General features: G+C 38.9%; 1 protein-coding gene across 3 annotated transcripts; it reads left to right on the forward strand.

Annotated features, from left to right (window-relative positions):
- Nucleotides 1-9,389: 9,389 nt before the first annotated feature.
- Nucleotides 9,390-27,076, forward strand: LOC308333802 (sterile alpha motif domain-containing protein 14-like). Of its 3 annotated transcripts, XR_013965825.1 has the most exons (7): nucleotides 9,390-9,605; nucleotides 12,444-12,606; nucleotides 13,691-13,828; nucleotides 16,677-16,822; nucleotides 20,597-20,787; nucleotides 24,970-25,029; nucleotides 25,128-25,216. XR_013965825.1 is itself a non-coding variant. In XM_080790284.1 (4 exons), exons 2-4 carry the CDS (start codon nucleotides 12,481-12,483, stop codon nucleotides 16,794-16,796), a joined length of 384 nt encoding a protein of 127 aa, XP_080646410.1. In that variant the 5' UTR covers nucleotides 9,390-9,605; nucleotides 12,444-12,480; the 3' UTR covers nucleotides 16,797-18,913. The 3 variants fall into 3 exon arrangements, 2 of the variants coding, with proteins under 2 accessions (XP_080646410.1, XP_080646411.1); XM_080790284.1 differs by lacking the exons at nucleotides 20,597-20,787; nucleotides 24,970-25,029; nucleotides 25,128-25,216 and having other exon boundaries at nucleotides 16,677-18,913; XM_080790285.1 differs by lacking the exons at nucleotides 9,390-9,605; nucleotides 12,444-12,606; nucleotides 13,691-13,828; nucleotides 16,677-16,822 and adding an exon at nucleotides 26,746-27,076 and having other exon boundaries at nucleotides 20,610-20,787; nucleotides 25,128-25,313.
- Nucleotides 27,077-27,812: the final 736 nt, after the last annotated feature.

A 27,812-nucleotide genomic window follows, 5' to 3' on the forward strand; every position in this document is an offset into this window, starting at 1 on the left:
TCAACAATGTTCTGGTGGGTCGCTCGGCCCAGGCCCGCTTCAAGCTCACCAACAGTGGCAAGGTGCCCTGCCTGCTCAGCCTCGCCATCAAGCCGCTCAATACACAGTGTCTCGCACTGAAAATAAAAAATCTACAAGCTGGACCTTGTAGAACAGCTATTTTCTGTGTGAGACACCAGTACAAATCATCCATTAGACAGAGAGCTTTATGAGATATTATCCAATGCAGTCACATTGTTTGGCTTCGGGGCTGTTATCCTACTGGTGGGTATATTAAGTGGATTTCTTTAGGGGTAGCAGCTTCTTAAAGTTGTCCGTTCTTCTCTACAGTCGTCCCGCAGTCTGGAAGTGTTTGATCTGTCTCCGGCACGCCTTTGCAGTGGTCACCTTCACACCCCAGACCATGCAGCTCCACCACGCTGTGTTCGAGGCCTCACTGGAGGGGCCGGGGGCCACCAGGTAGATACTATTCAATGTGTTTGAGGCCTCACTGGAGGGGCCGGGGGCCACCAGGTAGATACTATTCAATGTGTTTGAGGCCTCACTGGAGGGGCCGGGGGCCACCAGGTAGATACTATTCAATGTGTTTGAGGCCTCACTGGAGGGGGCCACCAGGTATATCTATATATATAATTGAGAGAACTCCACGCACCACGCTCCTACACAATGCCACCACGGAGTCGGACACGTGCCCTGTCGAATGAGGTGACCCTAGGATTATGAAACTCCTGTGAGACACCTATGGTAACATCATTCTACAGGCCACAGGTTTCTGCGTCAACGCGTGGCGTTAGACGTACTTCTAGTACTATTCAACGGGTTTGTGGCATTGTGTGACATGCGTGCGTGTGTGCGTGCGTGTCACTTTCAGGTTACCACACGTTTAATTATTTCAGTAGTGCTATGTTAGTGTTGTCTCTCTCTCTCTGTTGAGTTAAGTCCGTTGCTCTCCCCAGGTTGGCGGAGGGTGTGTAGAGCCCAGGATCACATTAGATGATTGACACAGGGGTGAAGAATTGATTCATCCATTATAAAAGAATATCTAGAGTTGCAACTTGCAAAACTGCGGCTCATTTTTAATGGAAATTGGAAGCCAAGATTTGTAGATTTAGTTTTTGTGGAAGTGCTTTAATAATGTGTTATGAATATTGAACCGATGAAAAGTATTCCATTTCCTGTTGGCTTCATTTTCCCATAGCTTTATTTGAATGGCTCTGAAGCTGGAGTGCAGGGGACTGTTGCTGTGGGGACTGGTTGTGCACAGAGCCCATGGGACTGTTGCTGTGGGGGCTGGTTGTGCACAGAGCCCATGGGACTGTCTGTGTGGGGCTGGTTGTGTACAGAGCCCATGGGACTGTCTGTGTGGGGCTGGTTGTCCACAGAGCCCATGGGACTGTCTGTGTGGGGCTGGTTGTGCACAGAGCCCATGGGACTGTCTGTATGGGGCTGGTTGTGTACAGAGCCCATGGGACTGTCTGTGTGGGGCTGGTTGTGCACAGAGCCCGTGGTGGGCAAGAGTAACTGACATTCTGTGTTATTCCTGTGGTTCTATAGGAGCGTGCTGGTTGTAGAAGGTTCATGTCAAGGTGTTTGACAGTATTTTTCCTGTCTTCCAAAGAAGTGTAACTGACAGTATTTTTCCTGTCTTCCTATAGAAGTGTAACTGACAGTATTTCTCCTGTCTTCCTATAGAAGTGTAACTGACAGTATTTTTCCTGTCTTCCTATAGAAGTGTAACTGACAGTATTTTTCCTGTCTTCCTATAGAAGTGTAACTGACAGTATTTTTCCTGTCTTCCTATAGAAGTGTAACTGACAGTATTTCTCCTGTCTTCCTATAGAAGTGTAACTGACAGTATTTTTCCTGTCTTCCTATAGAAGTGTAACTGACAGTATTTTTCCTGTCTTCCTAAAGAAGTGTAACTGACAGTATTTTTCCTGTCTTCCTATAGAAGTGTAACTGACAGTATTTTTCCTGTCTTCCTATAGAAGTGTAACTGACAGTATTTCTCCTGTCTTCCTATAGAAGTGTAACTGACAGTATTATTCCTGTCTTCCTATAGAAGTGTAATTGACATTGTGTATTTCTTCGTATCGGGGCGTGCTGGTTGCATGGCTGCACTGTATTTGCTAAACATTACTACATAAAGAAATGTGCCACCTGGAGTCATAACTACTACATTAATACATACAAGAATAACTAAATGAATTGGACAGCCAACCAGTGCTGCACCATTCTGGCTCACATTTAGAAATTAATCTAGATCTCAATCTCAATCAGATTAATTGTGCAGCACTAGCTGGTTGTAGAGGGCTGCTGATGAGGTGTTTTTGTAATCCTATCTTCCTTTGGCATTGATAAAAGGATAGGCTTTGAAAGATTTTATCCATCCTTGCATGGATTACAGTTCTCATTCGCCACGACTGATTTCACTCATTTGGATTCCAGAGAAAACCAGCAGGTCTTCTGTGACTCCATGCTGCTGCGCAGCGAGAACGGCAGATCTAGCTTGTAGATCAGCTATATTTTCGGTCATTAGTTATTTTAAGATGAAAGAGTATTTGACGTGATAGCAATAGAATAGAAACATCTCTCAGAAACACGAATGGTCTCACACAAAATGTCATGAGTTCTTCAGCTGGTCGGCCTAAAACCTCATTACGTTATCGGTCTTGAGATTAAATGTTTTATTTATTCCATGAGAGGTATATCTGACACTGTTTTTCCTGTCCTCTCATTGGTCGTAACTCACACTGTACTTTTCCTCTCCTCCAACAGGAGCGTGCCGGGCGTCACTGCGGCGGCCTGCACGTGCTCAACTCCTATTGGGTGGGAGAAGACTCCACCTACAAGTTCTTCGAGGTGATCCTGATCGACACGTTCCACAAGGCCATCCGTCGCAACCCCGACACCCAGTGGATCACCAAGGCGGTGCACAAGCACCGCGAGATGCGCGGCCTGACGTCCGCGGGCAAGAAGAGCCGCGGCCTGGGCAAGGGTCACCGCTTCCACATGACCATCGGAGGCTCCCGCCGCGCGCTGTTGGTTTTATTTTAGTTTGAGTACATTTTGGTTGTTGCAACGCGGTGTTTGTTAAAAGGTTAAAGCTCTTTGTTGTGATATCAATCACTCCTATAGAGTTAGCTGTTCAGTAAAGGTGTTGAATGGGTTTTATTCTGATAGTAATCCCTGCTATAAAAGTGGTAAATGGGTTTCATTTTATTCTGATCGTAATCATTTCTAATCGTTATATTAGTTTAGATGTCCAGAGACTCCAGACCTGTACATATTATTTTCTGTCCACTGAAGAGCAGCAACTGCCAATTAATTAGATTATAGATTCAAGCTTGCTTTGTCATTCTTTCCAACTGCAGCAGCAGGAAAAAAAACTATTGTTTCTCCTAGTTAAAAGACAACACAGGCTCATACAAGAATAAATATATCCAGACAATACTCTGAATATTAAAAGTTTAGTTTATAATGGTTTCAGTTCACAATCCTTACACTGCTGATGGTGAAAAGGCCTTTCCTCTACACTTTATTTTCTGTGGTTTGGTTTCCCATTCAATTCAAACTACCAGTTTGATTATATTGTACATCAAATGGAAAATAATTTAAAGTTAAACTAGCGTGTTAAGATGTGACCAGAAGGAAATGAAAGAAAATGTATTCCTGCTCATTGGACATCCAATAATTATAAATTCAAGAAATCCAATTTCCAATTAATGTAAAACCTTTGTCTCTTTGAGCTGACATGACAATATGAGCATGTAAACATAGTGGTAGATTGACAGCCTGTATGATCAATATGAGCATGTTAAACATAGTGGTAGATTGACAGCCTGTATGAACAATATGAGCATGTAAACATAGTTGACTGACAGCCTGTATGAACATACTATCTGGAAGACATTCATTATGTTAACGTTTTGTTCATGAAGACAACTTGTTTTTTGCCATTTCTATAGATTATAGGACAATGGAATTAAAAAGTAAGTCCAGGTACACCAAACTGACCATCAGTACCACCTGACTGGTATATATATATATATATATAACATATATCTGTATAATACTTTATATAATGTCTTGTATACTTTAAGAATCATTCCAGGTACACCAAGCTGACCTTTAACAGTCAATATGATGTATTTTATGAATTATCAGAAATGTCAGATTCAGATACCTTTATTAGCCATTTGTGTATACACACATAGGAATTTGTTTTAACATAACATGAGTGCATTCGATTCTTTTCAGTCCCATTCTTTTCCCATACTGGCAGCAAGAACCAACTGCATGCATCTACATTTCATCATTTTATTGATGGTGCAGGTACTGTATATACTGTACAGTGTACAGTATAATTAGAAAATAAACTCCCAGTATTACATTTTGTAATATTAAACATTTACCCTATATTTAATTTGAATAACTACCAATGGAGCATTTCTCCAGTCAATAAATAATACAATATTACAACTTTGAATATGTGCCATATTCGTCATCACAAGGCGTCAATATGGTCACATAAAATATATTTGAACACATTATTTTGACATTCATAATAGTATTTAATTTAGGGTAGTTTGAATAAACATAAATCATATTTTTAGGGTAGTTTTATAAACATCGTTCCATTCTACCAGCAGCTTCATCCAGCCTGTCATGAATCATGATGGCCACTAGGTGTCAGTATAACCCCATGGTACCAGGGCCGTCCTCCACTAATCCAAACAGATCTGTGGTATTGCGTTTACATAATATTGATTTCTCATTGGTCGATGCTTATTGGCTTATACTACACTATATTATCAGAGTGACTTACAGTAAGAAAGGTAAACAACAAACACATTGATTGATTGAAAACTTTATTAACAGTTTGTAGAATATTAAAGTACAGTTCAATACAAATGTCTGAGGATTAAAATTAATAAGAAAAAAGCACTATTAAAGGCTTGTTTCCATTGGGGTCCTCCATTTTCATCTAATTCACCAGGAGATTTAATTACATGCAAATATACAGTAAAATAATCATAGGCTATAAACGGTTAGAATAGACGGTTATTAAACATATGTAGGCTACAGTCTTAAGAGTATAATATTAATATATATATATATAATATACATAATTCATATATACTCTAAGGCTACAGTAGGTCGCAGTTAAATGGAATCGTGCATTTCCTGTCTGTCAGTGTGTCACTCAAAATCCCCATACATGGGAAAGACCCATATATGGTGCCCAGGTCTCGTGATATCACGTGACATCATCAGTGATGAAGACCCCCGATGTCATAGTAAAAGCGACGTGCTGTCGCAATTAAGCCCATATATGGAGATACCTGATGTCATCAACATTTACAGGCCTGGAAATGAAGGCCCGGCCCTACCTGGGCCCTCATCAAACCCTGTACACTCAAGACTGGCCCCGCTGTCACTCTTAGATCTCCATATATGTAGCTGACCTGTTCTGACATTCCATATGTTGATCTGACCTCATCAAACCCTGTACACTCTCCTTATAGACACGCTCCTTATATGGCCAGTACAGAATGATCTGACCCCCATTCCAAAGCGCTGTCACCCAGGCGGATGCGTGCATGCGACCTCGCCCTTTAGGGCCCTCAGGCGACTTAAGGCTCATTCATAGTCTGGCTTGTCGGTGGTGAGCTGAAATAACGTTGAGCCGTGGTGAGTAAAAACAGAGAGAAGGGCTGGGGGCGGTGGCGGTGGTTTGCTCTTCACCGCGGCTCGTGATGTCATGTTATGTAGAATGGTTATTACATTTCATGATATTTCACAGTATGTAGAATGGGTACATTTCATTATATTTCATCACAGTATGTAGAATGGGTGCATTTCATTATATTTCACAGTATGTAGAATGGTTACATTTCATTATATTTCACAGTATGTAGAATGGGTACATTTCATTATATTTCACAGTATGTAGAATGGGCACATTTCATTATATTTCACAGTATGTAGAATGGGTACATTTCATTATATTTCACAGTATGTAGAATGGGTACATTTCATTATATTTCACAGTATGTAGAATGGGTACATTTCATTATATTTCACAGTATGTAGAATGGGTACATTTCATTATATTTCACAGTATGTCAATCAATCAATCAATCGTTATTATTAAAGTTCATTTTTTTCCAAGACCGGAACCAAACATTGAGGCCTTGATGTTCCTCCCAGTTGAAGTTAGGCTCGCACCTACTTCCGTTCCAAGATCCTATTGCCCGAAGGGACGGTCGCGCTGTGATTGGTTAGTCACTTGGTTAGTTAATATTTATCATATTATAGACATATTGTCCAAAGACAGATGACGGTTTGTTTTAAACTAATATAAATACGTTTATATGTAATAAAATAAATAGATATGATTTTATATTTATATCGATACATCTATCTTGAGTTTAATTTAATGAACGCGCTGTTGCCTAGCAACCAAGCAGCCAATCCCAGTGTGGGCTGATCCCTCCGGGCTATGGGGGCGTCAGCAGCAACGTTGCAGCAGTGTAAACAAGGCTCCGTCTAATGAGCAAATTTAGAACTTCCGGTCTGAGAGCTAGCAGATTTAAGACATCCGGTTGCTTTCAGAATAAAATAAGGTTAATTAATTCGTTAATTAAATAATTTTTACATTACATTATTAGTATTATTATTACATTACAGTTATTGTAAAGACACACATTATGTTTCTGTGTAAAAATAAGTAATTAAATAACATAAAAAAGTTATCTAAATGGATAAATGCTATTCACTGGAGTGCATGGACTTTATAAAGTGGACACTGGACAAAAGACGGCTCGGCGAGGCAACTATCTGGACATACCCACGCGTTCGGGAAGATGTCCTCTACCACCCCACAGTCTCCGCTAAGCGGGAGAGGTGTAAAATTCACAGCAGCAGAGCTTCTACTGGGGTCAATGCAAAATAATGTACCGTTTCCGGACCCAGAATGGACACTGGACAAAAGACGGCTCCGCGAGGCAACTATCTGGACATACCCACGCGTTCGTGAAATTCCAGCTGTGAATTTTACACCTCTCCCGCTTAGCGGAGACTGGGGTGTGGTACAGGACATCTCCCTGAACGCGTGGGTATGTCCAGATAGTTGCCTCGCGGAGCCGTCTTTTGTCCAGTGTCCATTCTGGGTCCGGAAACGGTACATTTTTTTGCATTGACCCCAGTAGAAGGGCTCCAGCTGTGAATTTTACACCTCTCCCGCTTAGCGGAGACTGGGGTGTGGTACAGGACATCTCCCCGAACGCGTGGGTATGTCCAGATAGTTGCCTCGCGGAGCCGTCTTTTGTCCAGTGTCCATTCTGGGTCCGGAAACGGTAATTTTTTTTGCATTGACCCCAGTAGAAGGGCTCCAGCTGTGAATTTTACACCTCTCCCGCTTAGCGGAGACTGGGGTGTGGTACAGGACATCTCCCTGAACGCGTGGGTATGTCCAGATAGTTGCCTCGCGGAGCCGTCTTTTGTCCAGTGTCCATTCTGGGTCCGGAAACGGTACTTTTTTTTGCATTGACCTCAGTAGAAGCGCTCCAGCTGTGAATTTTACACCTCTCCCGCTTAGCGGAGACTGGGGTGTGGTACAGGACATCTCCCTGAACGCGTGGGTATGTCCAGATAGTTGCCTCGCGGAGCCGTCTTTTGTCCAGTGTCCATTCTGGGTCCGGAAACGGTACTTTTTTTTGCATTGACCCCAGTAGAAGGGCTCCAGCTGTGAATTTTACACCTCTCCCGCTTAGCGGAGACTGGGGTGTGGTAGAGGACATCTCCCCGAACGCGTGGGTATGTCCAGATAGTTGCCTCGCGGAGCCGTCTTTTGTCCAGTGTCCACTTTATAAAGTCCATGCACTCCAGTGATGAGCATTTATGCATTTAGATAACTTTATTATTACTATTATTATTATTTAATTACTTATTTTTACACAGAAACATAATGTGTGTCTTCTAGCATCATATAGCATCATTTAAATGCTTAATTTGTAGTTTTAATGTGCAAATGAAACTTTTTCGACGTGCTGTCGCAATTAAGCCCATATATGGAGATACCTGATGTCATCAATATTTACATTCTCAACAGGCCTGGAAATGAAGGCCCGGCCCTACCTGGGCCCTCATCAAACCCTGTACACTCAAGACTGGCCCCGCTGTCACTCTTAGATCTCCATATATGTAGCTGACCTGTTCTGACATTCCATATGTTGATCTGACCTCATCAAACCCTGTACACTCTCCTTATAGACACGCTCCTTATATGGCCAGTACAGAATGATCTGACCCCCATTCCAAAGCGCTGTCACCCAGGCGGATGCGTGCATGCGACCTCGCCCTTTAGGGCCCTCAGGCGACTTAAGGCTCATTCATAGTCTGGCTTGTCGGTGGTGAGCTGAAATAACGTTGAGCCGTGGTGAGTAAAAACAGAGAGAAGGGCTGGGGGCGGTGGCGGTGGTTTGCTCTTCACCGCGGCTCGTGATGTCATGTTATGTAGAATGGTTATTACATTTCATGATATTTCACAGTATGTAGAATGGGTACATTTCATTATATTTCATCACAGTATGTAGAATGGGTGCATTTCATTATATTTCACAGTATGTAGAATGGTTACATTTCATTATATTTCACAGTATGTAGAATGGGTACATTTCATTATATTTCACAGTATGTAGAATGGGCACATTTCATTATATTTCACAGTATGTAGAATGGGTACATTTCATTATATTTCACAGTATGTAGAATGGGTACATTTCATTATATTTCACAGTATGTAGAATGGGTACATTTCATTATATTTCACAGTATGTAGAATGGGTACATTTCATTATATTTCACAGTATGTAGAATGGGTACATTTCATTATATTTCACAGTATGTAGAATGGGTACATTTCATTATATTTCACAGTATGTCAATCAATCAATCAATCGTTATTATTAAAGTTCATTTTTTTCCAAGACCGGAACCAAACATTGAGGCCTTGATGTTCCTCCCAGTTGAAGTTAGGCTCGCACCTACTTCCGTTCCAAGATCCTATTGCCCGAAGGGACGGTCGCGCTGTGATTGGTTAGTCACTTGGTTAGTTAATATTTATCATATTATAGACATATTGTCCAAAGACAGATGACGGTTTGTTTTAAACTAATATAAATACGTTTATATGTAATAAAATAAATAGATATGATTTTATATTTATATCGATACATCTATCTTGAGTTTAATTTAATGAACGCGCTGTTGCCTAGCAACCAAGCAGCCAATCCCAGTGTGGGCTGATCCCTCCGGGCTATGGGGGCGTCAGCAGCAACGTTGCAGCAGTGAAAACAAACTTTAGCAAAGACATTGATTTTGCTGTTAATAATAAATGATACCGTAGCAGGAAATATGTTACATATATTGAACCGAGTCGTCTTGTCTGAACGAGCGGGTCCATTTGGTTCCATTGCCAAAGTTAAATTACGTTACGTGTCTCTACAGCCAGCAGCGAAACTAAAGGGACTTTTCATGTTATTTTTTACCACCAACGCTGTTCTGAGAATGGAACGACTGGAAGTGTTAACAGTCTTAAGGTCAGTTTACACCTCATTCACACACACACACACACACACACACACACACACACACACATTTTAATCATTTATTTATGTCCACATAAGAGATACAAATACAAGGACACAAATATTTACAAGGTGCCGCACAGAATGCAGTCAGCAAATCCCGAACAAATAAATACCCACACACCCTTCAGGGGTACAGGTAACAGCGTCTTCGCCATATTTGGCGGCTACCGATAGTGGAAGATATTGCACAGAATTTCGCAAGCCGTTTGGCTGCTTTTTTCGGCATCCCAAGTTGTTGGAAGCCTCTTACGACCAAACTGTGTACATGTCCTAGGCTGCCGAAGATAAACACATATAGATTGCACCTAGCCTAGTTCAATGATGGACTGGAGGAGCGGCTGGTACTTAATGACCTTAGTCATAAAGGCTTCCTCTAAGCTAGAGTCAAAGGTGCAGGCCATTTCAAGAATGAAAACTGATTTGTTCTCTTCATTAACCACAACAACATCTGGTGTGTTAGCAGAGAGATGTGCAAAAATGTCAGTATTTTCAGTACAGAGTTGAAACATGGAAGGTTTGACACAGGAATGTTTGTACATTCTCACAGACAGTGCAAAATGTTTGGATATGTCCTTAGTTATGAGATCAACTATTCTGTCGTGGCGTGCTATGTAAAGCCCTTTATAGGCAAAACAGCCATTCAGAATGTGTGACATGGTTTCTGTAACAAGCCCTGTGGTGTGATGCAAGCAATGAGGTGCATGGGTGGAGGGAAACCAGAGGGAGAGGTTGAGTTTGGTGGGAAGGATCTGTAGCCTGGCTTTTACTGTAAAGGTGATAATGTCCTCATTGAGAGCAGTGTTCCTTATAAATGAATGGGAAACAGAGTGGTCAGCATGGGAAAGACAAGCCAGTTTCCCCTGGAGTTTGAGTCCAGTCCAGTGTTGTTGTTGCCGATGTTGGAACATATCCAACAGGGTCCGCCGGGCACCCTTAGGTGTCAACAGGTGGGTGTGTCCGCTGTAGGTCACTGTTGCTCTAACAGAGGTGAGAAGGTCAGTTATTATGTCCTCAGAGACCTCCACAGTCTCAGAGTCAGGCCGCGCCCACTCCAGGGACACACCGGCTTGGATGCAGAGGTCGTTCAGATCCGGCCAATCTGACGAGACACCGAAGCCTGGGGAGCGAGTGTCCAGTTTCCCACTGGGTTTCCTTTTGAACCCAAGGAAGTGGGGCTGTGGCTCCCTGGCTAAGGGGACCTTGCGTCTCGTCATATCGAGGAACAGGGAAGATCTGGCTAGCTCCCTAACATCCTTATCATCATTATTCAGCATGTTTAATAGATGAGCTATGCGCATGCTGATATAGATCCATGACACATTCGGTACACCCAGCCCGCCCCCCCACTGAGGATGGTGAATAATGTCACGGGTGCTGTGTGTGTTCAGGGAAAACCACTTACGTACTAAGCTCACTGTTTTGTTGTTCATTTCGCTTAGTACCTTCTGCATGAGGTGAACATTGGAGAAAAAGTGTTGGACTTTAGACAGTGCTATTGGTCTAATGGCCTCTAGCTTCATTGTTAATGGTAGAGAGCATCTGTCAATACAGATACACACACACACACACACACACACACACACACACACAGAGAGAGATATTCACACAGAGAGAGAGACCATTCCATTCAGGTCAGTTTACAATTTACAATTTAGGCATTTAGCAGACGCTCTTAATCCAGAGCGATTTACATTAAGCAAGAACAAAAAAGCATGGGAATACATCACATAAAAAGCATTTATCATGAAACATGCGTAAGCTAAGAAAGTAACAGTGGAATATATATATAATGAAACTATACATATAAACTATACATATATACTATACTATGCTATACATATGTACTATGACGTGCTATGACTACGTACAGTGCAATTATAGTGCTGTCTTCATAACATGCTATAAGTCTGTATCAAATGCTATCTAAGGGGGTGGGGTAAGTGCTATGGGCCATGATGGAGTCTGAAAAGGTGGGTTTACCTCAAAATACCCCACTTTATCTCTGAATGAGTCACATGTTCAGTCAGTGACTGAATGAACAGTGAATTAATTATCTATCATCTCTGAGTGTGAAATTAATACAGTATGTTCTGTCAACAATGAGTAGTAGCCTATGAATGATTATACAGACTGTGTGTGTGTGTGTGTGTGTGTGTGTGTGTGTGTTACCCTTTTACAGTCTATATCAGTCTGAGCAAGTAGGCAAGGCAATTTTATTTATATACCACCTTTCATACACGTTCAAACATTCAAAGTACAGTACAGCTCATTTAAAGCCCAGATTATACCAGGCTATCTATCAAGCCTAGTTGATAGACTAGCAGCAATTTGCAACTCTAGATTTTTTTATAATGGGATGAATCTAGAGTTGCAATACCCTCCATTGACTCCCCATTCATCCAATTTGCGTTTGCGATCTGCTTGTCTTAAACGACATTAAACTCACCAACATTGCAGCTGTAGGCCAAGCTTGAATTATCCTCTTTCAATCTGCCGAGCTTGTGTGTCATAAAAATCCACCGTAGACATGTTGTTATTGTTAATATGAGCTACTTTCTGTCAAGACATTCTGTGCAGGTGATTCTTTTTCTAAGTGTTGCAGTTTGGAAGCACTCGTTTTTATTAACGGGGCGCACTGCTGCCTCCTGCATTATGTGCAAATTCGAAACAGGTGGTGCGCAGGGTGACTTTGACGTGCGCTTCCAAACTCCTGCACATAATTTCTTGACGGAAAGTATTATTGTACAAGTACATTGTCTTACTGTCCTGCTGTCTCTCCTCTTGCAGATAAACCAAGATGGGAGCGTAGTCGGCGTACAAATACATGCAGGAGTTGTGGCGCAAGAAGCAGTCGGACGTGATGCGTTTCCTGCTGCAGTACCGCCAGCTGTCCAACCTCTACAGAGCCCCCCGACCCACCAGGCCCGACAAGGACCGCAGGCCTAGCAGGGTGAGTGTTTACTGGGTCTGTAGGCTGGGCTACAAGGCCTAGCAGGGTGAGTGTTTACTGGGTCTGTAGGGTCTGTAGGCTGGGCTACAGGCGGCTTGTGTTATTACTAGAAAGCCTACTTTCCACTCTGAGCTCCCCACCACTTGTATAAAATGCATTTATTTTGGCCAGAAAGGGATTTTTTAATATCTGCAGGGGCGCAGTGGAGTAACAAAGTATTTTTTATTTCCGGTAGGAAAAAGATTCCTTTCTGGCCAAAACATGCATTTTCTACGTGTTATGAGGGGCTGATCCAAACGATATCCTCTCCCTGAAGACGGGGAGGAACTGTGATCATCTCCGTGCAATCAGTACATTGGCCCCCTTCAGTCTGCATACCAGGTTTGATGATGTCATCTATTCTACATGCTAAACAAGGCATTCACACACTTTGACACCCTGGGCAATACAGTTAGAATCATGCTGTTTTTAAACTTCTCCAGTGTCTTCAAAACTATCCGGTCACAACTGCTTGCAGAAGCTTGTGTTGAAGGGGGGGGGGGGGGGGGGGGGGGGCATGGTTTGGTGGCATGGATCTAAGATCCAAGAACCTTTGGGGCAGACTGCAGTATGTGAGACTGCAGGGTTGTCTGTTCGGAGGTGCTTGTGTACATCACAGGCACTCCCCAGGGCTCAGTGCTGTCACCTTTCCTGCTCACCCTATAAACATCTGACATCCGCTTCAACTACAAGACATGCAGTGGTCAGCTGATCCCTCCATCTCAGGGCACAGCACTGTGTGTATGTTTCAGTGTGCTGGGTGCCATTTACGTTAGTTGAAGCGTTTTTCTTTTTTTACAAATGTGCTACATTTCATGATCTAGATTAACGTATGAGTAAACTAAGGCACCAGTACTTGTTTTAGATGTTAGGTATATGTAAGATGTTAGGTATATGTATTTATGACATTTGAGAAAGATTTTGTGTTGCCGAAATCAATATAACACATTTTACAAGCAAAAACAGCAGCACTGTGTTCTATTCCAACAGGCTACGTCATTAGCGTATGTTTACGTCATTATCATATCTTTTTTTGTTTCAACAGGCTACGTCATCTATCGTATCCGTGTGCGCCGTGATGGTCGTGAACGCCCCGTACCGAAGGGAGCCACCTACGGAAAGCCCGTTCACCACGGAGTCAACCAGATCATGTTCGCCCTGCAGCCTGCAGTCCACCGCTGAGGTGAGTCTGACCCTAACCTGGGATAGTGTACAGTAGTAGTGTGGACTAGGGCTGACCCAATTTTTTTTATTAATCGACGTTCAATTGATACGCACGGGAATCGATTTTAACATTTTGAATCGAATAGTCATTAAAAAAGCGTCCGCTTTTGGTCCGAGACGGCCCCATGCTTGCGCCTCGCAGCACCTCGCAACGCCTCCTCTTTCCCCGTGTTAACAAGGAAGTCAACTGAACAAGTGCAGCTGCAGTCCCAGGAGCCAGGAAAAATAAATCGAAAGTGTGGTTGCATTTTAAAATACCCTATTTGAATAAAGGTTGTACACGAGAGTGAAAATGACCGCTGGGAAAATCCCTAATTGAGAGTGTAGGCAAGCGCACCACAGCTCAGTGGACATTAAATATAGGCTACCATGTTTGATAAGTCATATAAAAACATTACTTACACCCAAATGAAAATATAAACTCACAGATTGGAATTATAACAATCTGTTGAGTATTGCCTGAATAATGCCACTATAAAATCCCAACTTTTATCGATGCGCCATTGCGCTGAGAACCTTGTGGAGCCTGGCGGTGTACATTATACTTGTGCGCGCACCGGAAATTCGAAGATCTGCAATCTCATGCGCTGCGTTGTGCATATTGGCTGAGAGTATAATGGCACAAATGAAACTAGGCCTATATTTTTATTTTGGCGATGCAGAGAATTGATTTTGCCGTTGCCAGCGATATCTTTTTTTTTCTTGTCTGAAGACTGACCTGTTCCATCACTGTGAACTCCCATGCAGCAGAGCAGCTCCTACATACCCAGACCAAAACACTTTAATTTTCTCTTTGGCATTTAATTGCACCTGATCATATTATTGTAATTATGTAGCCTATACTATTTGCCTGTGTTTTTTCTTTTAATTATGCTTTTTTTTGTGCGCCGATGGTGATGCTCCACTTGTTTCAGCCTGTAGGCCTACAGCAATTTGGTCAGCTTTTATTGTTTTAAATGTGCTATATAAATAAAGTTCGATTTAGGCCTATATTGGAGCAGGTGCTGGCAAATAACTAATTACTGTAATGCCATGCAGTGAAGTTGCGCAAATGTCAACTCAATTAGCAAGCGGAGCTGCTCTCATGCACTCTGCACTGCAGTCTGCAGCACAATGACTGCAGATCTCTTCTTAAAGTTTACTTATTATGGTTTACTTTCAACCATAAACCATAATATGATTGACAAACCTTGGATTATAATTCTTCATCGGTAATTTAACTATGTGGGATTTCTCCATCGGCATCGCATGTCGATAAAAAATGGGATTTCACCAGTGGCATTATTCAGGCAATACTTAACAGATTGTTATAATTCCAAGTGATCTATAATCTGTGAAGTTTATATATTTTTCCCATACACACACTCACAGTCACGTTAATTTTATGATCAATCAAATCAACCGTGGTTGATTTTATTTCTGACAAGTGTCTTGAAGAGTTCATTCATGTTACCGTTCGTTTACAATTGACAGAGGAGTTTGGATTATATATATTTTTATTTGATGGAGAGGTAATGCCTGGTTCAGGCGCTGTTTAATTGTTAAATAAAAGACCAATCCAATATGCGCTCCTCTATCTTCTGTAGCTATATCGCAGTTTTATTTTAAGCCAAATTCATTGTGCGTCAGCGTCACTGCTCGTCTCGCGCCCCCACCCAGTTTATAAGATGCCCCACAACTTTTGTAAAAAGCCTCTTTATATTGAATCTTTCACTGATAGACATCTCAGGGGCAGGTACTGTAGACACAGTAATGATCATCATCTCAGATCCCAGTCCTTAAGTAACATGACATATTAAAGCTAATACAAAAGATTCTATTTTTGAGGGGCGCTGGCCCCTCCTATGTTTAATTTAATTAAGTTTGTCTTGTCTAGACAAACATTCAAAACGCCATTGACAATGGACAGAGTTTAATGTTTGTCTTGTCCATTGACAATGGACAGAGTTTAATGTTTGTCTTGTCCATTGACAATGGACAGAGTTTAATGTTTGTTTTGTCACTAACACAAACATTAAATGCCATTAACACCCGAGCGGCAAGAACGGAGTTCTCCATCCTATCAATTAGTAACACTCGTCGCCCAGGACTGAGATTAATAAAAGGACGGTGATGTATTGATATCAAAACCCATCGCATCGCTCCACAGGCTGGCGTGAATCTAAATCTAAATAATTCCGTCCAATTCTAAGCAAAGATGATGTGTTAGACGGCCCACCGCTAGTCGCGTTAGAATTAATCATACCTCCCGTTGTTGTCGATCTACAGTATGTCAGTGGTGCTCAACTTTCTTCATGTCAAGGACCTCCAGAATTATCTGTATTTGGCCGCGGGACCCCTATCTGTTCCAGAGACCCCCCAGAAGCAAAGATTGAAGTTAAAAACGTCCACAGGGAAAGAATATATATTCAAAGATTCACGCCACATTTTCACAATTTTTCTACAAGCTCGTAGCGCGGCACTTAGTGCCGCACTATGAGCTTGTAAATCTGCTATTTTTCAATAGCTAAAGCATAACATAATCCCAAAAGGGGTTCCCGTCCTTGAATGGGTTAATGTAATAAATACCCCCGGGCGTTTAACTTAACAATGAACAGTGTCTGTTTTGTCTGTCACTGAGCAAATCGACATATATATGTTATGTTATGATATCGTCATGATGTGAGATGATAAGGGTTGGTAAAAAGCCCCTCACTTCACACAGGAGTGATTTTTTTCAAACAATGCGATGCTGCCTCATCAGAGTTTGTGTATATATTGTCAGTTACTTGCATTAGAGGAGCTAACTTTCTGTTTCTATATCTCAGACACGAGGAGCTGCCATGTGGATGAAACAGCAGACGCAGGACATCGACTCTGCTTCGGACACAGAGAGCAAAGACCTGCAGCCGCCGTCTGCATCTGTGAGCCATCACCAACACCACTGAGGGGAGGAGATTGTGTTTTCATCCAGGTTGGCATTTAATGCTCCTCCCACCTCCGGTGAACTCTCACATTTCTGACATTGAGGCACAGGAACACTTTGGTCACTTTTTTTATTTTTTATATGAAGTATATTTATTGGTTTTTCACTTGGGTGACTTTGTGAGTGTGTGTTGGTGTTTCTCGCTTATCAAATCCAGAATTGATTGATTGATTGAAATATTTATTAACAGTTTGCATTACACTTGTTTACAACAGGGTCCACCATGTTCAATTCATCAAAACATTTAGAGACGTACAAATAGACACTTCTATATAGTTAAAGAACAGAACAGGAATTAATCATAAAGGAAGCAAAAAGGGAAAAGAAACGTATACAGTGAGGGGAAAAATGGGGGAAGCAAATATGAGTTAAAAATGTTCCCTCTGAAAGAATATATATTCAAAGATTTGTGCCACATTTTCACGATTTTTCAAAAATATCAGACCTACAAGCTTGTAGTGTGGCACTCGGTGCTGCGCTATGAGCTTTAGATCTGCTATTTTTCAACAGCTAAAGCATGACAATGCTTAAAACACCAAAATGGGTTCCCGCCCAAAATGGGTTAAATATTGGCTGTGATGCGTGGTCCGGGTTGCACAGCTCACGGGACATACAATTTAATTTCAGCTATGAACATTTGTTATTTTAAATAATAAATGTTTTATGTATTTAAATTAAATACATATTTTATTGTTTGAATTAAAGAATATAACATTATTTGATACAACTATAATACATTTCAACATTTTATTGTTGAACTAAATGATAGAACATTATTTATATAAATAATGAGCATTTTTAAGCACAAGATAAATTGGGCTACAGTACCGTTCAGTGACGAGCACTTTGTTATTTTAGTTTGCTTTAAGCACAAGATAAATTGGGCTACAGTACCGTTCAGTGACGAGCACTTTGTTCTTTTATTTTGCTTTCCATTCAGTCTTGTGTCGAAGCACTTCAATCTATATTTGCTTCATATTTAATATTGTAAGGCAGTGATTCGCCACCAGTGGTCCGTGAGGTGGTTCCAGGTGGTCCCCATACAGCTAAATGATATCAGTTGGTAACCAAATGGACCCTTATTAGATCTTCAAGTCTTGAGAGTGTAAAATGAAGGCAATCAGCATCAAATGAAGCACAGCTTGACACTGACAAAAATGAACCGATCTACAAGCTCACAGCGTGCTGCAGAGTAAGGGCCGATTCATACTCCTATTTTTACCGCTGTTTCGGCGCTGTAGTGCCGAAATGATTTCGGCTCGTCAGAAATTTTCAGTAGCACCGAAGAGCCGACTTTAGGACGGTACCCGCCCCACCCCCCACGAACCTCAAATTGTAGGCTCTACAGAGCCGAACCGACTTTTATTCGGCTCTAAAATAGGAGTATGAATCGGCCCTTATCCTATGTCCTAGGAGAGGTGGTGTAGAAAAACATTAGGCAACATTTGGAATAGAATGATACCGATCATACCGTTCTATAGTCTATGCTTTATTGTTGCTACACTGCCTGTCTTTGGGCATTGTTGCACATAGGAGTAAGAGACTCATCATTGCACTGAATTGTTATATTCCTGGAAATTGGGTTCTGTAAATTCATTGGTAAAAATGTGTGGGAATCCTGTGAAGCGATCATAGTGCCCTTAAATTATTTGATCTGTGTTTATTACTGCAGTCGAGTGCTGATGTTTTATCCAGTGTTTTATTGTCCACTAATTGTCTACCACATCAGTAGATTAGTGTAATGTTTTTTTAACTTGTAGTCAGCTCAATGAATGAACTGGTTGGTGGTGACGTGTGATAAGTCTGTCAGGGACACCTATGGGTGTAGTGGTGAAATATTAAAGTTCCTCTCCACCTGTAAACAAGTCCAAATACACTATTTCCACAGCTATTGTTTGGTGAAAGCGCTCCTTGGCGTTGCTGAAATGGTGAATATTTTCAGCTCCATCCATAGTTTTAAAGAATTAAATGTTTCTTCTGTATTCTCTTTTTTTCATAGCTTGTTGTGCAGAGTCTGGTGTTCATAAGAAAATAATAATAACATGCTTCTTTCTCTGTTGGTGTCAACAAACACAAGAAACAAGCAGCCTAAATTGCAATGGGTTCAATATGAACTAACCTTCAGTAATTAAATATTGTAACTATAACTCATGGGTTAATTATTATCCATTTTAAGTTATTTCAAAGTACATTGTGTGGTCTGTTATATGTTTATGTTATAGATATTTTTTTAACCCTATTTTCAAATATAACTTTACTCAACTCAACCCTACAAAAGGTAATTCATTTAAGGCAGCAGAGGAAACATACTGTGGTTCTAGGCCTGTTACTGATTTTGTCCACTTGAGGGCGACAGAGACCGTAGAATAAAAACGGATTCAGCTCTGTTGAGGCTGAGCTGCGGTGGGATCCATAATAACGCACGTGCATGTATTTAAGTCATCAGGTCGTGCGTGCCACCTCTTGCACACCACCACCACCACACACAGTCACTGACACGCCCAAACAAGCACGCTGCTAGTGTTTGTTACAAGACGTTTGTTTTAATATTAAACACCTCGGAATGTAACTTTCATTGACATGAACAGTGTTTTTTACCAGCTGGCGGAAAACTAAAACAAAGAAGCACTATATAGTCTTAGGGCCGTTTGCACCAAGAAAGATAGTTTAGTTTAGTGTTAATCAGGGATTTGTTGATCAAGGATTAATTTTAATTCGAGTTGTGTTGCACCACTTAATTTTAAGCATTGCTCAACAGATCTGTGAATAAATCCTTAACCTGTGATTAAAATCCATTAAACTGTGATTAAAACTTTAAACTGTGATTAATTCATGGATTAAACTTTGTTGTGTGTCCGCCATCTTGGTTTTGCGCTGTAAATAAACAGCAGCAGTCGTGAGCATCATTAGCATTACTATTTCATTCATATTTGAGAATGTTTAAATTATAGTGCCTGCAGCAAAAATATATATAATAATAAAAGTCGTCTCGCTCGCTAAAAAAAACAACAGACGTATGGTCACTCCGTGGTGCGTGGTAGGTTTATAGATCTGTTCCGTCGATCACACACACCACCACTTCCTCCGATAGTTTCCCAAACAACAACAAACACGTAGAGGTATATATGCTGCCATGTTGTTTTCAATTAAACCTCCTCTCCTGCTGGTTTAGAATTAATCCCTTATTGATACTTAAATCAAAGTTTAAAGTAGTGGTGCAACAGGATTGACATTAATCCAGGTTTACTGTGAAAATTAAAACCAAGATTAAAAAAACAAAACCAAGATTAAAAGGATGGTTTAAAACTAAACCGGATTAGTGAAAACTAGGTTTAAAGTTTGGTGCAACTGGATTAATAGATAAACCTTGATTTAAACCAGATTAAGGCTTAATCTTTCTTGGTGCAAATGGCCCTGTGTCTTTGTTTTGTTATTATATTATACTTGTTGTGTTCTATTGTATTGTGTGTGTGTGTGTGTGTGTGTGTGTGTGTGTGTGTGTGTGTGTGTGTGTGTGTGTGTGTGTGTGTGTGTGTGTGTGTGTGTTTGTCGTCTGTTGTGGTGTGTGTGTGTGTGTGTGTGTGTGTGTGTGTGTGTGTCTGTCGTAGTGTGTGTGTGTCTTGTAACACTGTATGCGGTAAGTAACAAATATGGCATGCAATGAGTGAGGACATTCAAAGGCATCATAATGATCTACTTGACCTTACTTAACTACTGAATAAATCTAATGCTTCCCTTGACCCTTGACCTGTGTCTCTACAGGTTTGTGTCTGACCATGCCCCCGTTGGTTGCCAGGCGCTGTTGCAACACAGACTCATCCAGGCCAATCAGAAGTCCCAGTTGAGTGCAGGCCCCGCCCTCGAGACCGCACGGACCTACCCGCTGTCCCTGCTGGAGTGGACGGCCAATAGGAAGAAGGCTAACATGGTGCTGCAGGTGTATTGCTTAGACGGTGAGCTTCTCTCTCTCTCTAGGAGATTTAGGTCACATTCTCACCTGATACTTCGGTAGACTTGATGCGTATGGGCGGGGAAATTGAACCAAAAGTGTCAAATAATGTTTTATGAGCTGTTTCTCAACAACCAAAAGTGTCAAATAATGTTTTAGGAGCTGTTTCTCAACAACCAAAAGTGTCAAATAATGTTTTAGGAGCTGTTTCTCAACAACCAAAAGTGTCAAAAGTTGACAAAATAATTTGACAAAATAATTTGACAAAATAATTTGACAAAATAATTTGACAAAAAGTATTTTGTAAAAAGTATTTTGTAAAAAGTATTTTGTAAAAAGTATTTTGTCAAATTTGACAAAATAATTTGCCCCCCAAAATAATTTGCCCCCAAAATAATTTGCCAAAATATTTTGTAAAAAGTATTTTGTAAAAAGTATTTTGTAAAAAGTATTTTGTAAAAAAAGTATTTTGTAAAGTATTTTGTAAAGTATTTTGTAAAGTATTTTGTAAAAAGTATTTTGTAAAAAGTATTTTGTAAAAAGTATTTTGTAAAAAGTATTTCAAAAAAATTTGACAAAATAATTTGCCCCCCAAAATATTTGCCCCCCAAAATAATTTGACAAAATAATTTGACAAAATAATTTGTATTTTGTAAAGTATTTTGTAAAGTATATTGTAAAGTATATTGTAAAGTATATTGTAAAGTATTTTGTAAAAAGTATTTTGTAAAAAGTATTTTGTAAAAAGTATTTAAAAAAAAATTGACAAAATAATTTGCCCCCCAAAATATTTGCCCCCCAAAAAAATTTGACAAAATAATTTGACAAAATAATTTGACAAAAAGTATTTTGAAAAAAGTATTTTGTAAAAAGTATTTTGTAAAAAGTATTTTGTAAAAAGTATTTTGTAAAAAGTATTTTGTAAAATAATTTGCCTGCAAAATAATTTGCCAAAATAATTTGCCAAAATAATTTGCCAAAATAATTTGCCAAAATAATTTGCCAAAATAATTTGCCAAAAAGTATTTTGCAAAAAGTATTTTGTAAAAAGTATTTTGTAAAAAGTATTTTGTAAAAAGTATTTTGTAAAAAGTATTTTGTAAAAAGTATTTTGTAAAATAATTTGCCTGCAAAATAATTTGCCTGCAAAATAATTTGCCTGCAAAATAATTTGCCTGCAAAATAATTTGCCTGCTAAATAATTTGCCTGCTAAATAATTTGCCTGCAAAATAATTTGCCTGCAAAATAATTTGACAAAGTATTTTGTAAAAAGTATTTTGTAAAAAGTATTTTGTAAAAAGTATTTTGTAAAAAGTATTTTGTAAAAATTATTTTGTAAAAAGTATTTTGTCAAAATTGACAAAATGATTTGCCCCCCAAAATAATTTGCCCCCAAAATAATTTGCCAAAATAATTTGCCTGCAAAATAATTTGCCTGCAAAATAATTTGCCTGCTAAATAATTTGCCTGCTAAATAATTTGCCAAAACCCTAATAAATTGCCTGCAAAATAATTTGCCTGCAAAATAATTTGCCTGCAAAATAATTTGCCTGCAAAATAATTTGCCTGCAAAATAATTTGCCTGCAAAATAATTTGCCCCCCAAAATAATTTGCCAAAATAATTTGCCAAAATAATTTGCCAAAATAATTTGCCAAAATAATTTGCCAAAATAATTTGCCAAAAAGTATTTTGTAAAAAGTATTTTGTAAAAAGTATTTTGTAAAAAGTATTTTGTAAAAAGTATTTTGTAAAAAGTATTTTGTAAAAAGTATTTTGTAAAAAGTATTTTGTAAAAAGTATTTTGTAAAAAGTATTTTGTAAAAAGTATTTTGTAAAAAGTATTTTGTAAAAAGTATTTTGTAAAAAGTATTTTGTAAAAAGTATTTTGTAAAAAGTATTTTGTAAAAAGTATTTTGTAAAAAGTATTTTGTAAAAAGTATTTTGTAAAAAGTATTTTGTAAAAAGTATTTTGTAAAATTTGACAAAAAATTTGACAAAATAATTTGCCCCCCAAAATAATTTGCAAAAAGTATTTTGTAAAAAGTATTTTGTAAAAAGTATTTTGTAAAAAGTATTTTGTAAAAAGTATTTTGTAAAAAGTATTTTGTAAAAAGTATTTTGTAAAGTATTTTGTAAAGTATTTTGTAAAGTATTTTGTAAAGTATTTTGTAAAAAGTATTTTGTAAAAAGTATTTCAAAAAAAGTATTTCAAAAAAAGTATTTCAAAAAAAATTGACAAAATAATTTGCCCCCCAAAATATTTGCCCCCCAAAATAATTTGACAAAATAATTTGACAAAATAATTTGACAAAATAATTTGACAAAATAATTTGACAAAATAATTTGACAAAATAATTTGACAAAATAATTTGACAAAATAATTTGACAAAAGTATTTGACAAAAAGTATTTTGTAAAAAGTATTTTGTAAAAAGTATTTTGTAAAAAGTATTTTGTAAAATAATTTGCCTGCAAAATAATTTGCCTGCAAAATAATTTGCCTGCAAAATAATTTGCCTGCAAAATAATTTGCCAAAATAATTTGCCAAAATAATTTGCCTGCTAAATAATTTGCCTGCTAAATAATTTGCCTGCAAAATAATTTGCCCCCCAAAATAATTTGCCCCCCAAAATAATTTGCCAAAATAATTTGCCAAAATAATTTGCCAAAATAATTTGCCAAAATAATTTGCCAAAAAGTATTTTGTAAAAAGTATTTTGTAAAATAATTTGCCAAAATAATTTGCCTGCAAAATAATTTGCCTGCAAAATAATTTGCCTGGTAAATAATTTGCCTGCTAAATAATTTGCCTGCTAAATAATTTGCCTGCAAAATAATTTGCCAAAATAATTTGCCTGCAAAATAATTTGCCTGCTAAATAATTTGCCTGCAAAATAATTTGCCAAGATAATTTGCCTGCAAAATAATTTGCCTGAAAAATAATTTGCCTGCAAAATAATTTGCCTGCAAAATAATTTGCCTGCAAAATAATTTGCCAAAACCCTAATAATTTGCCTAAAAAAATAATTTGCCAAAACCCTAATAATTTGCCTGCAAAATAATTTGCCTGCAAAATAATTTGCCTGCAAAATAATTTGCCTGCAAAATAATTTGCCTGCAAAATAATTTGCCTGCTAAATAATTTGCCTGCTAAATAATTTGCCTGCAAAATAATTTGCCTGCAAAATAATTTGCCTGCAAAATAATTTGCCTGCAAAATAATTTGACAAAGTATTTTGTAAAAAGTATTTTGTAAAAAGTATTTTGTAAAAAGTATTTTGTAAAAAGTATTTTGTAAAAAGTATTTTGTAAAAAGTATTTTGTAAAAAGTATTTTGTAAAAAGTATTTTGTAAAAAGTATTTTGTAAAAAGTATTTTGTCAAATTTGACAAAAAAAATTGACAAAATGATTTGCCCCCAAAATAATTTGCCCCCCAAAATAATTTGCCAAAATAATTTGCCAAAATAATTTGCCAAAATAATTTGCCTGCAAAATAATTTGCCTGCAAAATAATTTGCCTGCTAAATAATTTGCCTGCTAAATAATTTGCCTGCAAAATAATTTGCCTGCAAAATAATTTGCCAAAATCATTTGCCAAAATAATTTGCCTGCAAAATAATTTGCCTGCTAAATAATTTGCAAAATAATTTGCCTGCAAAATAATTTGCCTGCAAAATAATTTGCCTGCAAAATAATTTGCCTGCAAAATAATTTGCCTGCAAAATAATTTGCCTGCAAAATAATTTGCCTGCTAAATAATTTGCCTGCAAAATAATTTGCCAAGATAATTTGCCTGCAAAATAATTTGCCTGCAAAATAATTTGCCTGCTAAATAATTTGCCTGCTAAATAATTTGCCTGCAAAATAATTTGCCTGCAAAATAATTTGCCTGCAAAATAATGCATGTTTTTGTGAGGGTACCTACCCTATAGTAACCGTTGCTAACGTGTCTATTGGACAAGGACGGGTTGGGGGGGAGGGACTTAGCGAAGGGCTAATTGGCTTATGTTTTTCCCCCTCTTCATTTTAACGGTATTAATAAATGGACTTTTAATTTTAAATCATGTCTTTGATTCCATTTATTAAATCATTTGGTCTACCGACTACTAATGGTGGAAATGCTTAGTTTGAAATTAATTGACCTGTGTGCGTGTGCGTGTGCGTGTGCGTGTGCGTGTACAGAGTGTAGGGTCGTCGGCGGGTTGTGATCACTCACACACTTTGACCTTCTCTTCCACTGAGGTGAGTCTGTCTGTCTGTCTGTCTGTCTGTCTGTCTGTCTGTCTGTCTGTCTGTCTGTCTGTCTGTCTGTCTCTCTCACGTCTGTCTCTCATCATCAGACTCTGGACGATGACCCGCCCCCACCGCAGAACCACCAATGGCAGAGCCTTCCTCTGCCGGAGTGGACCAATCAGCAGGTGTGCCTGTGGCTGATTGGCCTGAGCATGGACCAATACGCCGCAGAGTTCACCGCCAAGGGCGTGGACGGGCCCCGCCTCCTGACCTTGGACAGCGACAAGCTCAAGGTCAGGAGGTCACATGACCCCTCTAGTTGAATCACATCATTTATCTCCTTAACCCATTCTGACCTGAGATCAGATTCTAGTTGAATCACATAATTTATCTCCTTAACCCATTCTGACCTGAGATCAGATTCTAGTTGAATCACATCATTTATCTCCTTAACCCATTCTGACCTGAGATCAGATTCTAGTTGAATCACATAATTTATCTCCTTAACCCATTCTGACCTGAGATCAGATTCTAGTTGAATCACATAATTTATCTCCTTAACCCATTCTGACCTGAGATCAGATTCTAGTTGAATCACATCATTTATCTCCTTAACCCATTCTGACCTGAGATCAGATTCTAGTTGAATCACATAATTTATCTCCTTAACCCATTCTGACCTGAGATCAGATTCTAGTTGAATCACATCATTTATCTCCTTATTAACCCGTTCTGACCTGAGATCAGATTCTAGTTGAATCACATCATTTATCTCCTTATTAACCCGTTCTGACCTGAGATCAGATTCTAGTTGAATCACATCATTTATCTCCTTAACGGCATTCTGACCTGAGATCAAGATTCTAGTTGAATCACATAATTTATCTCCTTAACCCATTCTGACCTGAGATCAGATTCTAGTTGAATCACATAATTTATCTCTTTATTAACCCGTTCTGACCTGAGATCAGATTCTAGTTGAATCACATCATTTATCTCCTTATTAACCCGTTCTGACCTGAGATCAGATTCTAGTTGAATCACATCATTTATCTCCTTATTAACCCGTTCTGACCTGAGATCAGATTCTAGTTGAATCACATCATTTATCTCCTTATTAACCCGTTCTGACCTGAGATCAGATTCTAGTTGAATCACATCATTTATCTCCTTATTAACCCATTCTGACCCGAGATCAGATTCTAGTTGAATCACATCATTTATCTCCTTAACACGTTCTGACCTGAGATCAGATCCTATAAAAATGTCTGTTTGAAAATGACAGTTCTCTGAAAAAGCCATGTTTCTCATGTCCGTCGTTCTTCGATTTTTCAAAAAACAGCAGACATACAAGCTCGTAGCTCGCCACTCGGGGGCGCGCTACAAGCTTGTAGGTCTGCTATTTTTCAATAGCTATATTATAACATAATGCTAACACCAAAAGGGGTTCCCGCCCCAAATGGGTTAAAGGTGTTTGTACATTTTTGTAATTTCTTTTTTTTTTTTTTTTAGCTCAATGAGGGCCTTTCTCGACCCACACCTCTCTCCCATTTGTTTATATTGCGTTTAGTTTCCAAGATGGCCGCTGCACCATGAGGGGGTGGGGGGGCGGAGGTGAGCGGGCGGGCGGGGGTCGACATATGACCTTTACTGCAGGGCTGCGTTCAAGACACTGAGCAGCCAATCAGAGGGCGTGTTATTAATGTTGTCATCATTACCCATCAGGCATTGGGGGTGAGCAGCCACCGCGACCGCTCGGCTCTGAAGAGGAGGCTGAAGGAGATGAGGAAACGAGAGGACAAGGAGGCGAGGGGGCGAGACAAGGAGGCCAGGGAGCGAGAGAAGAGCCTGCAGCGCCTCCTGCTGGTGGAGAGGAAGACCGTCAGAACCGAGTCGCAGTGTTGAAGGAGGAAACCGGATTAAACCGGTTCTATGGTCGCTTTTATCTATACTGTAGACCTGGGACCAGATTCTACTGAATCTACTACTACTACTACTATACTATAGATATACTACTACTACTATACTATAGATATACTACTACTACTATACTATAGATATACTACTACTACTATACTATAGATATACTACTGCTACTATACTATAGATATACTACTGCTACTATACTATAGATATACTACTACTACTATACTATAGATATACTACTGCTACTATACTATAGATATACTACTGCTACTATACTATAGATATACTACTGCTACTATACTATAGATATACTACTGCTACTATACTATAGATATACTACTGCTACTATACTATAGATATACTACTGCTACTATACTATAGATATACTACTGCTACTATACTATAGATATACTACTGCTACTATACTATAGATATACTACTGCTACTATACTATAGATATACTACTGCTACTATACTATAGATATACTACTGCTACTATACTATAGATATACTACTGCTACTATACTATAGATATACTACTGCTACTATACTATAGATATACTACTGCTACTATACTATAGATATACTACTGCTACTATACTATAGATATACTACTGCTACTATACTATAGATGTACTACTGCTACTATACTATAGATGTACTACTGCTACTATACTATAGATGTACTACTGCTACTATACTATAGATGTACTACTGCTACTATACTATAGATATACTACTGCTACTATACTATAGATATACTACTGCTACTATACTATAGATATACTACTGCTACTATACTATAGATATACTACTGCTACTATACTATAGATATACTACTGCTACTATACTATAGATATACTACT

The sequence above is a fragment of the Protomyctophum bolini genome (assembly GCF_963924005.1).
Source record: "Protomyctophum bolini genome assembly, chromosome: 19".
Lineage (NCBI taxonomy): Eukaryota > Metazoa > Chordata > Actinopteri > Myctophiformes > Myctophidae > Protomyctophum > Protomyctophum bolini.

Coding starts and splice junctions, on each gene's coding strand:
- LOC308333802 (XM_080790284.1), top strand. CDS start 12,481: ATGCAGGAGTTGTGGCGCAAGAAGCAGTCGGACGTGATGCGTTTCCTG. Junction 12,607..13,690: donor AGGACCGCAGGCCTAGCAGG/GTGAGTGTTTAC, acceptor TTGTTTCAACAG/GCTACGTCATCTATCGTATC. Junction 13,829..16,676: donor GCCTGCAGTCCACCGCTGAG/GTGAGTCTGACC, acceptor TCTATATCTCAG/ACACGAGGAGCTGCCATGTG.